Below are 16,567 nucleotides of genomic sequence, written 5' to 3' on the forward strand. Positions count from 1 at the left end.
AGAGACAGATAGATAGATATGAGATAGATAGATAGATAGATATGAGATAGATAGATAGATGTGATATAGATAGATAGATAGATAGATATGAGATAGATAGATAGATAGATAGATAGATGTGATATAGATAGATAGATAGATAGATAGATAGATAAATGTGATATAGATAGATAGACAGATAGATGCTATAAAACCGTGGTCTCCAAACTGTGGACCTCCAGATGTTGCCGTTGACTGTCTGGGCATGCTGGAAGTTGTAGTTTTGCAACATCTGGAGGTCTACAGTTTGGAGACCACTGCTATATGAGGTTCACACCTCCTTAAGAATGCTGTAAAGCAGATAAAGCGTTCAGCCTAATCCCTTTGTTGAGGACAACCCCAGGAATTACCGTGTTCTAGGAAAGGATAGATCAGTGGTCTGGTTTACCCAAAATAACACAATTCATTGCATTACTCACTAGCTCGCCCCTTTAAGTGATAATAAAGCTTCTGAAAATGAGTCCTACAAAATATCAACTAGTTAAAGCCGGTCCCTAAAAGCTTAGCACAGAACAGTATATAGGTATATGTCACAGAACAGTATATAGGTATATGTCACAGAACAGTATATAGGTATATGTCACAGAACAGTATATAGGTATATGTCACAGAACAGTATATAGGTATATGTCACAGAACAGTATATAGGTATATGTCACAGAACAGTATATAGGTATATGTCACAGAACAGTATATAGGTATATGTCACAGAACAGTATATAGGTATATGTCACAGAACAGTATATAGGTATATGTCACAGAACAGTATATAGGTATATGTCACAGAACAGTATATAGGTATATGTCACAGAACAGTATATAGGTATATGTCACAGAACAGTATATAGGTATATGTCACATAACAGTATATAGGTATATGTCACAGAACAGTATATAGGTATTTGTCACAGAACAGTATATAGGTATATGTCACAGAACAGTATATAGGTATATGTCACAGAACAGTATATAGGTATATGTCACAGAACAGTATATAGGTATATGTCACATAACAGTATATAGGTATATGTCACAGAACAGTATATAGGTATATGTCACAGAACAGTATATAGGTATATGTCACAGAACAGTATATAGGTATATGTCACAGAACAGTATATAGGTATATGTCACAGAACAGTATATAGGTATATGTCACAGAACAGTATATAGGTATATGTCACAGAACAGTATATAGGTCTATGTCACAGAACAGTATATAGGTCTATGTCACAGAACAGTATATAGGTATATGTCACAGAACAGTATATAGGTATATGTCACAGAACAGTATATAGGTATATGTCACAGAACAGTATATAGGTATATGTCACAGAACAGTATATAGGTATATGTCCACTTACGCTTGTCTACGTCCTTCGCCCAGAAGTCAAATCCTATACAGCATCCAGTGATAGCAGTGACCTCTCAATGACATCATGGGCTTGTACTGTACAAGGGCGGGGAGGACAACCTAACTTGTCAGGCCTCCCTACACCGCTGACAACCAATGCATTAATACGAAGGCTCAGATAAACAACAGGGCGGCCTGTGACTGGAAACCACTCAAGGCTTAGGGGGAGTGGGGAGGAACACATGGGTTGGCTGCCTAAGAATAACCACTTCACATAACTGGTTCATATGGAGACGGAGCTGGCTGGGGCCGGATGGTGCCGGCTGTCATCTCATCTGCCAAAGAATCGAGTGAAAATGTAAAAACATACAAACTGAATACCATACCATAGTGAAAAAAGGGGAATATGTCTGACATAGCAGAGCTAAGCTTGTAAAATGTATGCTCATCAGATGTAGTAACAGCTATAGTATCTCAGGTGACTCCACCCCTCACATTATATACAGTATATACCATAAGTGAGTCCACCCCTCACATTATATACAGTATATACCATAAGTGATTCCACCCCTCACATTATATACAGTATATACCATAAGTGATTCCACCCCTCACATTATATACAGTACATACCATAAGTGAGTCCACCCCTCACATTATATACAGTATATACCATAAGTGAGTCCACCCCTCACATTATATATACAGTATATCCCATAAGTGAGTCCACCCCTCACATATATACAGTATATCCCATAAGTGAGTCCACCCCTCACATTATATATACAGTATATCACATAAGTGAGTCCACCCCTCACATTATATACAGTATATCCCATAAGTTAGTCCACCCCTCACATTATATACAGTATCTCCCATAAGTGAGTCCACCCCTCACATTATATACAGTATATCCCATAAGTTAGTCCACCCCTCACATTATATACAGTATATACCATAAGTGAGTCCACCCCTCACATTATATATATATACAGTATCTCCCATAAGTGAGTCAACCCCTCACATTATATATACAGTATATACCATAAGTGAGTCCACTCCTCACATTATATACAGTATCTCCCATAAGAGAGTCCACTCCTCACATTATATATACAGTATATCCCATAAGAGAGTCCACCCCTCACATTATATATACAGTATCTCCCATAAGAGAGTCCACCCCTCACATTATATACAGTATATCCCATAAGTGAGTCCCCCCTCACATTATATATAGTATATCCCATAAGTGAGTCCACCCCTCACATTATATACAGTATATCCCATAAGTGAGTCCACCCCTCACATTATATACAGTATATCCCATAAGTGAGTCCACCCCTCACATTATATATACAGTATCTCCCATAAGTGACTCCACCCCTCACATTATATATACAGTATCTCCCATAAGTGACTCCACTTCTCACATTATATACAGTATATACCATAAGTGAGTCCACCCCTCACATTATATACAGTATGTCCCATAAGTGAATCCACCCCTCACATTATATACAGTTTCTCCCATAAGTAAGTCCACCCCTCACATTATATATATATAGTATCTCCCATAAGTGACTCCACCCCTCACATTATATAAACAGTATCTCCCATAAGTGAGTCCACCCCTCACATTATATATACAGTATCTCCCATAAGTGACTCCACCCCTCACATTATATATACAGTATATCCCATAAGTGAGTCCACCCCTCACACTATATACAGTATCTCCCATAAGTGAGTCCACCCCTCTCATTATATACAGTATCTCCGATAAGTGAATCCACCCCTCACATTATATACAGTATATACCATAAGTGAGTCCACCCCTCACATTATATATACAGTATCTCCCATAAGTGAGTCCACCCCTCACATTATATATACAGTATCTCCCATAAGTGAGTCCAACCCTCACATTATATATATACAGTATCTCCCATAAGTGAGTCCACCCCTCACATTATATATAGTATCTCCCATAAGTGAGTCCACCCCTCACATTATATATACAATATCTCCCATAAGTGACTCCACCCCTCACATTATATACAGTATATCCCATAAGTGAGTCCACCCCTCACATTATATACAGTATCTCGCATAAGTGAGTCCATCCCTCACATTATATACAGTATCTCCCATAAGTGACTCCACCCCTCACATTATATACAGTATATCCCATAAGTGAGTCCACCCCTCACATTATATACAGTATCTCACATAAGTGAGTCCACCCCTCACATTATATATACAGTATCTCCCATAAGTGAGTCCACCCCTCACATTATATACAGTATCTCCCATAAGTGAGTCCACCCCTCACATTATATATACAGTATCTCCCATAAGTGAGTCCACCAGTCACATTATATATAGAGTATCTCCCATAAGTGAGTCCTCCCCTCACATTATATATAGTATCTCCTATAAGTGAGTCCACCCCTCACATTATATACAGTATCTCCCATAAGTGAGTCCACCCCTCACATTATATATACAGTATCTCCCATAAGTGAGTCCACCCCTCACATTATATACAGTATCTACCATAAGTGAGTCCACCCCTCACATTATATACAGTATCTACCATAAGTGAGTCCACCCCTCATAATATATACAGTATATCCCATAAGTGAGTCCACCCCTCACATTATATACAGTATATCCCATAAGTGAGTCCACCCCTCACATTATATACAGTATATCCCATAAGTGAGTCCCCCCCCCACATTATATACAGTATCTCCCATAAGTGTTTCCAACCCTTACAGTATATACAGTATCTCCCATAAGTGACTCCACCCCTCACATTATATACAGTATCTCCCATAAGTGTGTCCAACCCTTACAGTATATACAGTATGTCCCATAAGTGAATCCACCCCTCACATTATATACAGTTTCTCCCATAAGTGATTCCACCCCTCACATTATATATACAGTATCTCCCATAAGTGAGTCCACCCCTCACATTATATATACAGTATCTCCCATAAGTGACTCCACCCCTTACATTATATATACACAGTATCTCCCATAAGTGAGTCGACCCCTCACATTATATACAGTATCTCCGATAAGTGAATCCACCCCTCACATTATATACAGTATATACCATAAGTGAGTCCACCCCTCACATTATATATACAGTATCTCCCGTAAGTGAGTCCACCCCTCACATTATATATACAGTATCTCGCATAAGTGATTCCACCCCTCACATTATATATACAGTATCTCCCATAAGTGAGTTCACCCCTCACATTATATACAGTATCTCCCATAAGTGAGTCCATCCCTCACATTATATATACTGTATCTCACATAAGTGAGTCCACCCCTCCCATTATATACAGTATCTCCCATAAGAGAGTCCACCCCTCACATTATATATAGTATCTCCTATAAGTGAGTCCACCCCTCGCATTATATACAGTATCTCCCATAAGTGACTCCACCCCTCACATTATATATACAGTATCTCCCATAAGTGAGTCCACCCCTCACATTATATATACAGTATCTCCCATAAGTGAGTCCACCCCTCACATTATATATACAGTATCTCCCATAAGTGAGTCCACCCCTCACATTATATACAGTATCTCCCATAAGTGAGTCCACCCCTCACATTATATATACAGTATCTCCCATAAGTGAGTCCTCCCCTCACATTATATATACAGTATCTCCCATAAGTGAGTCCACCCCTCACATTATATATACAGTATCTACCATAAGTGAGTCCACCCCTCACAATATATACAGTATCTCCTATAAGTGAGTCCACCCCTCACATTATGTACAGTATATCCCATAAGTGAGTCCACCCCTCACATTATATATACAGTATCTCCCATAAGTGAGTCCACCCCTCACATTATATACAGTATCTACCATAAGTGAGTCCACCCCTCACAATATATACAGTATCTCCTATAAGTGAATCCACCCCTCACATTATATACAGTATCTCCTATAAGTGAATCCACCCCTCACATTATATATACAGTATCTCCCATAAGTCAGTCCACCCCTCACATTATATACATTATCTCCCATAAGTGACTCCACCCCTCACATTATATATACAGTATCTCCCATAAGTCAGTCCACCCCTCACATTATATGCATTATCTCCCATAAGTGAGTCCACCCCTAACTTTTTTATGAATATGTTATTCAATCTTTTTTTACAACACTGTAGAAATGACCTTCTCCTACAGTGTAAAGTAGTGAGTGCACCATCTGTATAACAGTGTTTGATGTTGTGCCCCCTCAAAATAACTCAATACAGCCAATATGTCTAAACTTTGGGAACAAATGTTAGTACACCCCTAAGTGGAAATATCATAATTGGGCCCAAAGTGTCAATATTTTGTGTGACCTATTTTTTTTAATTTCCTCAACTGGTTGCCACTACACACACATAATCTTGGTCTCATCAGACGATGGGACATGATTTTAGTAGACATGTGCACAAGCAAAAATTTCGTTTTCTTTCGGGGGGTTTTTCGGATTAAAAATTTTTCGGTTCTGTTAAACCTTCAGGATACAGTAATTCGTTTTATTCTGTTTTCGGATGCATTCGTATATATTTTTTTTTTTGTTCAATTCGGAAACTGTTTTGCTTTCGGATGAATTCGTTATTTCGGATCTATTCGTTATACATGTCGTTAGTTTTATTTTAGTTTTTGGCCGATTTCGTTATTCGTTTTTATGGTTATTGAAAATGGAGATTCCTTTTTTAATAACATTTTGTAGGGTACCATAAAAAAACTAAAATAAAAAAGATTCAGTAGTGATCAATTTATGTGGGCGGGCAGGGCACTAAGAATGTAGCCGACAATAATAAAAATGTAGTGTGTGTGTGTTTTTCACTTTTTTTCCTTTATTTTTTACATTTTTTTTAAAGGTAGTACTACTACTCCCAGCATGGAACACACTGTTCCATGATGGGAGTAGTAGTACCTGTACTAATTGACAGATCGCCGGGGTTCGTTGCAATCCTCCTGTATAATGTATAGATGCGGCCGGCTGCTCTTCTATGGTCCCCTGTGTATATATATACACCTATTCATATTTCCCGCAGAGAACTGTGACTGGCCAGATGGTTCCAGCCAATCACAACTCTCTGTGGATATATGAATATGTGTATATATTCGTCATTGAAGGGGACCATAGAAGAGTGCCGGCCGCATCTATACATTATACAGGAGGATCACAGCGAGTGTCGGGAGTGACATCCGCTGTGATCTTTCCTTAACTGCAGGTACTACTACTCCAAACATTGAGCACACTCTGCTCCATGCTGGGAGCTGTAGTACCTGCATTAACAGACAGATCGCAACAGGTGTCAGAAGTTACACTAGCTACGATCTGTCTATTAATGCAGGTACTACAGGTCCCAGCATGGAGAAGAGTGTGCTCCATGTTGGGAGTAGTAGGACCTGCAGGTAAGAACAGATCACAGTGGGTATCACTACAGACACCCAATGTGATCGTCCTATGTATAGCAGAGAAGCAGAGCGGCTTTCTCCTGCGCTCGCATCTCTGCACTATACTCCGGCCAGCCACTCACTCATTCATATTTCCCTCAGAGCTGTGATTGTTCTATTCACATCACTGGCCGGAGAATAGTGCAGAGATGCGAGCGCTGTATAGAGCCGCTCCACATCTCTGCTATATTATGGACAGTCGCATTGGGTGTCAGACTGATACCCAGGGCGATATGTCTATTAGTACAGGTACTACTACTTCCAGCATGGAACAGTCTGTTCCATGCTGGGAGTAGCAGTACTACCTAAAAAAATTTAAAAATAAAGAAAAAAAAGTGAAACACACACTTTATTAAATGGTCCCTTGCTTCTAAATAAACAAAAATAAAATTTGTTTTTCACAACTTCGTAGGCATGTACAATTCGTTTTGTTACGAATTCGGATTCATTCGGATGTAAATATTTCATACATTCGGATCAATCCGAATGTACGAAATATGAACAATTCGGACAAAAACTAATTACGTCCTAAACAAATTGAACAAGCCTAGATTCTAGTTATCCGTGTCCTTAGTCTGCTTGTCTTTAGCAAACTGTTTGCAGGCTTACTTGTGCTTCATCTTTAAAAGAGGCTTCCTTTGGAGACGACAGCCATGCAGACTAATCTGATGCAGTGTGCGGTGTATGGTCTGAGTACTGACAAGCTGACCCTCATCCCTTCAACCTCTGCAGCAATGCTGGCAGAACTCATGTGTCCATTTACCAAAGACAGCCTCTGGATATTATGCTGAGCACTTGTACTCAACTTCTTTGGTTGATCATAGCCAGGCTTGTTCTAAATGAGACCTGTCCTGTGAAACCTCTGCATGGTCTTGCCCACCGTGCTTAGTTTCAGGATCTTGGCAATCTTATAGCCTAGGCCATCTATATGTAAAGCAACAAGTAAGGGTTAACAAAACTTGTTAATCCAATATGTGGGAGGGGCTATACCTTTATAACAGCAGGGTCAGGGTCACTGCAAGCAGGCTTCGTTTCGCAGCGGTCTCGCATTACGGCTCCGGTGCTAACTTCCAGTCAGGCGCTCCTGTCCTCCCCGTGGTTCCTGCGCCATCTGGTAAGTTTGCGGCCACCCGCGCCCCGCTTCATCACTTTCACTCTCTGCATATTGGCATCCCGGCTCCCGTTGGGGCTCACAGATGCTCCAGTCCTCTTTCGGGGGGGGGGGGGGGGGGGGGCGACCGTAGCAGGGCATCTACAGCAGCACATGGTATTTTCTTACAGGGAAGATACTGTATATAATGAGAGGGGTGGACTCACTTATGGGAGATACTGTATATAATGAGAGGGGTGGACTCACTTATGGGAGAAACTGTATATAATGTGAGGGGTGGACTCACTTATGGGACATACTGTATATACTGTAAGGGTTGGACTCACTTATGGGAGATACTGTCTATAATGTATTAGGGATTATAGTTTTGTTTTTTTGTACGGTTACAGTAGTTACTTTATTATCGCTGGAGCATAGGGTGGCATGCGCTACTCTGTGGCTAAGTAACTTGGGTTATGTTCGCTTATTCTAGTGCCCAGTTAATGAAATTGTCCTCAGTTGCATATTGTTGTCTTAGTTCAGAGTTAATTGGGAGCCATTCTGAGAAATGTTCATCCAACATATTGTTATGTTCTCGTATATTGCTACTTGGGCTGTCGCGTATATATTTAAAAAAAAAGGGTGGGTCAGTGGTGGTTAAGGCTAGGGATCCTAGACTCAACAAAAAACTTAACATTCCTGAATTTGTACTCGCTTTTAGCTTGTTTCGGGATGTAGTTTGCTCCACGAAACCAGAAAGGAGTGTTGAGTTAGACCAGTACTTATACAAATTGGTGGATTTGGGGTATGGAGGTTTCTCCTTCGATGATTACCACCGCTCATTTTCGGATAAAGCAACTGCCGCCTTGATACAGTTTCGGCAGGTCACCAATTGGGCTAGCATGCACACGGAGTTGTTTTGCAGGCATTTTGCTGGTCTCAGAGCTCCCCTCTGCACAGTCTGCCAGTCATCAACTCATGCTACCAATTGGTGCCCGAATCTCTCCCAGGTGGCGGATCCCAGCACTTCTGGTTCCCCCGATGTACCCTCTGGCTCCAAGTGCCGGTACTGGATAAGTTAGGTAGGCCGGTACATTTTCTGGGCAACTCACAAATATGCCACAATTTTGCTTTGTCGTCTTGCCCGTTCAGCCAGTGCCGACTGTTGCATATATGCAGTATCTGCCACATTGCCCACCCTAGGTCCCAATGCCCTAAGAGGCTTAATCCAGATGCATGACTAGACGTGGTGGATACAATAATGCTACGTAGCTGCCTACTTAGCCACCCAGCCCCAGGGTTCGTAGATTTCCTGTGTTCTGGTTTTGAGCAGGGGTTTCATACAGGGCTGATTTCTCTCCCTCAGGGCACCTTCGATTGCCATTATTTGCAAACTGCAGCTAGGAACTCTGCCGTGGTTTCAGACCTTCTGCAGAAAGCGGTTGCTAAGGGTTTCATCATAGGCCCCTTCCAGTCCCCTCCCTTCGCTAGCTGGAGATTCAGCCCTATTGGAGTAGCCTGTGGTAAATTCTCGAATAAATATTGTTTGTTTATGACCTGTCTGTGCCACATTCTTCCCATGTTCCTAGTATCAATTCCCTTATACCATCTGAGGAGTTCACGCTAAAATACATGTCTGTGGACAAAGCCATCCAACAGATCCTGGCGTTCGGAAGAGGTACCTGGCTCTCTAAAGCAAATATAACAGATGTTTTCAAGCTTCTTCCAATTTGCCCGGATCTTTGGAGATGGATTGGGATAAAATGGGAAGGGAGTTATTACGTTGATACTCGTCTCACCTTCGGGTCTAAATGCAGCCCATGGCTGTTCGACAAATTTGCCGCAGCATACGAATGGATGCTCCTAAACTACTGTCAATGTTCTCACGTGTCACACTACCTTGCCGATTTTTTGCTACTGGAAAGTCCTGCGGCTGATCCCGGGGATCACGACTCACTCACATCCATTTTCTGCTGTTTGAACATTACAGTCGCTCAAAAAAGGGTAAAAGGTGCTTCCACTTCTCTCACTTTCCTTGGAGTAGTGCTAGATTCGGTCAATATGGTTGCCCGGTTACCTGAGGAAAAGCTAGTACGCATCAGGTCTGTCATCCACAATCATGTGCTGTCCGGAGTATCTATGAGGCAGCAGCTTCAGAGTCTCCTGGAGATGCTGAATTTTGCTATGAGGGTTATCCTTCAAGGCCGTGCCTTTGTTTCCAGACTCTTGGCATCACTGCCCACGGCCCCGGAGGCAGATTTCCTGGTTACTCTGGATGAAGCTGCCTTGGCAGATCTTGCCATGTGGGATGAGTATTTAGAGCATTGGAATGGGGTCTCCATGTTCATCCTGAGAGCTTCTCAATCATCCCCGGTAATACACACGGACGCGGTCGCCACAGTAGGGTATGCAGCCATATTCACCTCCCACTGGCTGACACAGGCTTGGCAGGTTGAGACTTTGTCCCTCCCTGAGTTCTCCAGGACATCCGCTTTGTTTGAGATTGTTCCAGTGATAGCAGCAGCAGTCACTTGGGGTCATTTTTGGCAGAGCCAGACAGTGGTCTTCTTCACTGACAATGTTGTAGTTAAAGACATTATTTGCAAGGATAGATCTAAGTCCCTTGTGATTATATCTTTCCTTAAGAGACTTACATAGGGTTATCTTGCAAATTTCACCTTGAATGCTTTTTTATTGAGGGGAAAAAGAACATTGCGGCTGATGCTCTGTCTTGCTTGAATTTTGAGGTGTTTTGCTAGTCGATGCCAGATGCAGATCAGCGGGCACTCCAGCACCACTGTTTGCTTCTCTGATGCTAGAATGAATGCTCATTTACCAGGAGCTATAGATCTAATCAATGGGTCACTTTCTAGTAATACTGCTAGGGCGTACAAGGTGGCATGGGATTCTTTTCTTAAGTTCCCGAGACTTGCACCCAGGTCACGACCCCCTAGACACCAGATTCATCCTAGCGTATATTTCCTTTTGCCACTCTTCACTCAAATTGTCTCACAGCACCATATGATAATACTTTACTTGGCAGGCATCCAACACCATGTGTCACTTAGTCACCCTGGGACACCGTCATTGTTTAGCTCACATCCTATCAAAGCTGCAATCAAGGGTATCCTTAAGACTGAAGCACCTAGGCCCCCTTCCAGACTCCCTATTTCTGCTATCACATTTCAGAAATTTAACCAGCTGCTAGATTCTCATCCATTTGGGGCCGATGCTAGTTTAGTGGTGAAAGCTGCTGACCTGGGGAGTTTACTAAGACATCTTATGGTTCCCACGTCCTACTTAAAAAGCATCTTTTTAGGCAAGGGTCGGGTTTCAGGTTATGGATAGGCACGTCTTAAACAGAGCAGTTGAGGGGTTCTGAGGTGTTGTTCTTTTCATCTGCTAAATCCTGGTGTCAAAGTACTATCTGATCTGTTGTGTTTGCTCGCTAGCAAGCCTCCATTTTTTCCTTTGTTACCATTCCCAGTCAGCCCTGGGGAGTTTGTCAACCTGTTAAGGACCCATGACGTACCGGTACAACATGAGACCCTGGTAGTTAAGGACCCATGACGTACATGTACGTCCGTGGGAATTTTGGTCCCCGCCGCGCGCAGGGCGGGGACCGGACCGGGGTGACTGCTGATATCGATCAGCAGCTACCCCAAGTAAATGCTCAGGGGGTCATCAGACACCCCCATGTCGGCGATCGCCGCAAATCGCCGGTGAATTCACACCGGCAATTTGCGGTAATTCTGGGTCATACGGGTCTCCGGTGACCCGGAAAATAAGGAGGATTGGGGTTGTCCAAGATACCCACGATCCCCCTGAAGGGATAGGAGTGAGGTGGCAGGGGTAGAAGCGATAAACAATAGCAGATCGGGGGCGGGGGGGGGTTAACTTTCGGTTTCCCCGTTCTGCCCACCTACAGTAGGCGGGGCAGAACGAGGAAACTGACAAGGATCGGCGCCGAAGGTCCACTTACCCATCAACAGTGGCAGCGGGCGGCGATCAGCAGCAGCAGAGGATGGCGATGCGGCTCCCTGGATCCTACGGAAGCCAGTGAGTTGCCAAGCAACATCTGGAGGGCTACAGTTTGAGACCACTATACAGTGGTCTCTAAACTGTAGCCATCCAGATGTTGCAAAACTACAACTACCAGCATGCCCAGACAGCTGTTTGCTGTGTGGGCATGCTGGGATTTGCTGTTTTGCAACAGCTGGAGGGCTACAGTTTGGAGATTACTGTGCAGTGGTCTCTAAACTGTAACCCTCTAGATCTTGCAAAACTACAACTCCTAGCATGCCCACACAGCAGTTTGCTGTCTGTGCATGCTGGGATTTGTAATTTTGCAACATCTGGAGGGCCACAGTTTGGAGGTCACTGTGCAGTGGTCTCTAAACTGTAGCCCTCCAGATGTTGCAAAACTGCAAATCCCAGCATGCCCACACAGCAAACAGCTGTCTCGGCATGCTGGGAGTTGTAGTTGCGCATGTCCAGCTGTTCTATAACTACATCTCCCAGCATGCCCTTCGGCAATCAGTACATGCTGGGAGTTGTAGTTTTGCAACAACTGGAGGCACACTGGTTGGAAAATACTGAGTTAGATAACAGAACCTAACTGAAGGTTTTCCAACCAGTGTGCCTCCAGCTGTTGCTGGGAGTTGTAGTTTTGAAACAGCTGGAGGTTTGCCCCGCCCCCCCCCCCCATGTGACTGTACAGGGTACAGTCACACGGGCGTGTTTACAGTAAGTTTCCCGCTTGAAGTTTGAGCTGCGGAAAATTTTTCGCCGCAGCGCAAACTCCTAGCGGGAAACTCACTGTAAACCCGCCAGTGCGAATGTACCCTAAAAACACTACACTACACTAACACATAATAAAGGGTAAAACACTACATATACACCCTCATACACTGTCCACCCCAATAAAAATGAAAAAGTATTGTATGGTATTGTATGGCATGGTATGTATGGTGTTTCCAAAACGGAGCCTCCAGCTGTTGCAAAACAACAACTCCCAGCATTTCTGGACAGCCACCAACTGTCCAGGCATGCTATGAGTTCAGCAACAGCTGGAGGATATGGAAAGGAAAAAAAAGGGGGGAGAGAGAGATGGCGCTATATAGTGCCGGTTATCTGGGATTACTGGGAGTTTAAGATAGTAGGTAGGGAATCTGCTCACCTTTGCAGGTTGCACTGAGCAGATTCTTTTAGCAGGTCCGTCGGGAGCAGCTGAGGACGGTAGAGAATGCAGGGATACAGATGTTGAGGACGGGAATCCTGGCAGGGGTTCCCTTGGTCTTCCAGAAAAACCGACTTCGGCACTGTGAGCGCTACACCAGCGGCGTGAACTTGGACCTGAGGAAGGAGGCAGCCCCTCCGAAACGCGTAATTCCTATGTATCACCACTTTTTATGCTAAAAATAAAAAGTTTGATAGAAGCTACTCCTGACTCAAGTGTCATCACGCCGCCGGTGTAGCGCTCAGTGCCGAAGTCGGTTTTTGCTGGAAGACCAAGGGAACCCCTGCGTAGCAACAGCTGAAGGCACCCTGTTTGGGAATCACTGGCGTAGAATACCCCTATGTCCACCCCTATGCATCCCTAATTTAGTCCTCAAATGCCCATGGTGCTCTCTCACTTCGGAGCCCTGTTGTATTTCAAGGAAATAGTTTAGGGCCACATGTGGGGTATTTCCGTACTCGGGAGGAATGGCACTACAAATTTTGGGGGCTACATCAGCCTGCTAGTGTAAAAAAATTACATTAACATGCTGGTGTTGCCCCATACTTTTTATTTTCACAAGCGATAAAAGGAAAAAAAGACCCCCAAAATTTGTAACCCAATTTCTCCTGAGTACGGAAATACCCCATATGTGGGCGTAAAATGCTCTTCGGACGCACAACAAGGCTCAGGAGTGAGAGCGCACTATGTACTTTCACTAAAATGCTGGTGTTACCCTAAATTTTTCATTTTCACAAGGAAAAATTAGGGGGAAAAAAACAAAATTTGTAACCCCATTTCTTCTGAGTAAGAACATACCCCATATGTGGATGTAAAGTGCTCTGCGGGCGAACTACAATGCTCAGAAGGAAAGGAGCGCCAATGGGCTTTTGAAGAGAAAAATTTGTCCGGAATTGAAGGCCACGTGTGTTTACAAAGCCCCCTTAGTGCCAGAACAATGGACCCCCCCAACATGTGACCCCCATTTTGGAAACTACACCCCTAACATAATGTAATAAGGGGTACAGTGAGCATTTATGCCCCACAGGTGTCACAGATTTTTGGAACAGTGGTCCGTGAAAATGAAAATTTTTATTTTTTATTTGCACAGCCCACTGTTCCAAAGATCTGTCTAACGCCAGTGGGGTGTAAATACTCACTTCACCCCTTATTAAATTCTGTGAGGGGTGTAGTTTCCAAAATGGGGTGGAGGGAGGTCCACTGTTCTGGCACCACGGGGGGCTTTGTAAACGCACATGGCCCCTGACTTCCATTCCAAACAAATTTTCTTTCCAAAAGCCCAATGGCACTCCTTCTCTTCTGAGCATTGTAGTGTGCCAGCAGAGCACTTGACATCCACACATGAGGTATTTCCATACTCAGAAGAAATGAGGTTACAAATTTTGGGGGTCATTTTCTCCTATTACCCCTTGTAAAAATGTTAAATTTGGGGAAAAACCAGCATTTTAGTCAAATAAAAAGTTTTTTTCATTTACACATCCAACTTTAACAAAAAGTAGTGAAACACCTGTGAGGTGTTAAGGCTCACTGTACCCCTTGTTACGTTCCTTGAGGGTGTAGTTTCCAAAATAGTATGCCATCTGGGTTTGCCATCTGGGTTTGCCCAGTATGCCATCTGGGTTTTTTGTGGCTGTTCTGGCACCATAGGGGCTTCCTAAATGTGACATGCCTCCCAAAAACCATTTCAGCAAAATTTGCTTTCCAAAAGCCAAATGTGACTCCTTCTGTTCTGAGCATTGTAGTGAGCCAGCAGAACACTTGATGTCCACACATGGGGTATTTTCATTTTCAGATGGGGTTACAACTTTTTTTTTTTTTTTTTGGGGGGGGGGGGGCATTTTCTCCTATTACCCCTTGTAAAAATTAAAAATTTGGGGGAAAACTAGCATTTTAGTGAAAAAAGAAAAATAGTCATTTACACATCCAACTTTAACGAAAAGTCGTCAAACACCTGTGGGGTGTTTTTTTTTAATATTTTATTTTATTAGCATTTTCCTTACAGTACATGACCTGTGGGGTGTTAAGGCTCACTGCATCCCTTGTTATGTTCCTTGAGGGGTATAGTTTCCAAAATAGTATGCCATGTGTTTTTTTCTTTGCTGTTCTGGCACCATAGGGGCTTCTTAAATGTGACATGCACCCAAAAAAAACATTTCAGAAAAACTCGCTCTACAAAATCCCACTGTCGCTCGTTCCCTTCTGAGCCCTCTAGTGCATCCACAGAGCACTTGGCATACACATATGAAGTATTTCCTTTCTCTCCTTTTACATCTTGTAAAATTTCAAAATCTGGGTCTACAAGAGCATGCGAGTGTAAAAAATGAAGATTTTGAATTTTCTCCTTCAATTTGCTGCTATTCCTGTGAAACACCTAAAGCGTTAACAAACCTTTTGAATGTCATTTTGAATACTTTGAGGGGTGCAGTTTTTATAATGGGGTTATTTATGGGGTATTTCTAATAAGAAGGCCCTTCAAATCCACTTCAAAACTGAACTGGTCCCTGAAAAATTTAGATTTTGAAAATTTTGTGGGAAATTGCTGCTATATTTTGAAGCCCTCCGATTTCTTCCAAAAGTAAAAATATGTCAACTTTATGATGCCAACATAAAGTAGACATATTGTGTATGTGAATCAATACATAATTTATTTGGAATATTTGGAGAGCTTCAAAGTAAAAAAAATGCAACATTTTTTATTTTTTCATCAAATTTTGGAATTTTTCACCAAGAAATTATGCAATTATTGACAAAATGTTACCACTAACATGAAGTAAAATATGTCACGAAAAAACAATCTCGGAATCAGAATGAAAGGTAAAAGCATCCCAGAGTTATTAATGCTTAAATTGACAGTTGTCAGATGTGCAAAAAATGGCCGGGTCCTACACTTAAAATTGGCTGGGTCCTTTTAAGCATGTCAGATCTCTCGCTAGAATCAGTGGCATTGAACCTAGTACCATCTCAGGTCATTCTTTTAAGATAGGGGCAGCCTCCTCGGTGTCTAGACATGCCGTACTCTCTCACATCATTAGGAAACTTGGTTGTTTGTAGTCTCCCTGCTTTCAGAGGTATATCCCTTACCCTTGTGCTGAAATGTCTCGTGCTTTCGAGTCTCTTGCTAGTGTATAGTTAATTAATCTTGTTAGTAAACTTATCTTTCCCTAATATACTGTGTTTTGCCCCTTTCTTTAGGATTACCCTATACGGGCAGCCGGGCACACATCAGGCTAATAGGTTATAGGACTGTGGTGTCCCGGTACCGTATTGCATACCATACCTTGTATGGTGGTCCCCAAAGTCAGAGTTACTACGTTCAGGTAGGGTTCCCCAGGTGG

The 16,567-nt window shown here is 42.7% G+C and overlaps 2 protein-coding genes across 11 annotated transcripts in view; one reads left to right on the forward strand and one right to left on the reverse strand.

Moving 5' to 3' along the window:
- Positions 1-1,835, reverse strand: part of LOC130281858 (sideroflexin-3-like) — a 36,576-nt gene extending 34,741 nt beyond the window's left edge. Inside the window, exon 1 of one of the 2 annotated variants that reach the window (XM_056529579.1) lies at positions 1,780-1,835. In XM_056529579.1, coding sequence (XP_056385554.1) covers positions 1,780-1,782 — 3 coding nt within the window. In that variant the 5' untranslated portion in view covers positions 1,783-1,835. Of the gene's footprint in view, positions 1-1,403; positions 1,543-1,779 lie in introns of those variants that run through there. The other variant, XM_056529580.1, reaches the window with a different exon arrangement.
- The window catches only part of LOC130281857 (proton channel OTOP2-like), a 32,645-nt gene that overhangs the window by 3,248 nt on the left and 12,830 nt on the right, over positions 1-16,567 (forward strand). For 2 of the 9 annotated variants that reach the window (XM_056529569.1, XM_056529571.1), the window contains exons 1-2: positions 1,615-1,751; positions 16,425-16,549. The exons of 1 other annotated variant lie outside the window; for it this stretch is intronic. In XM_056529569.1, the coding sequence (XP_056385544.1) occupies positions 16,515-16,549 (35 nt within the window). In that variant the 5' untranslated portion in view covers positions 1,615-1,751; positions 16,425-16,514. Of the gene's footprint in view, positions 1-1,611; positions 1,752-1,814; positions 1,833-16,424; positions 16,550-16,567 lie in introns of those variants that run through there. 6 more of the 9 variants (XM_056529570.1, XM_056529573.1, XM_056529567.1 and 3 more) reach the window with 6 other exon arrangements.

The sequence above is a fragment of the Hyla sarda genome, chromosome 7, assembly GCF_029499605.1.
Source record: "Hyla sarda isolate aHylSar1 chromosome 7, aHylSar1.hap1, whole genome shotgun sequence".
Classification (NCBI taxonomy): domain Eukaryota; kingdom Metazoa; phylum Chordata; class Amphibia; order Anura; family Hylidae; genus Hyla; species Hyla sarda.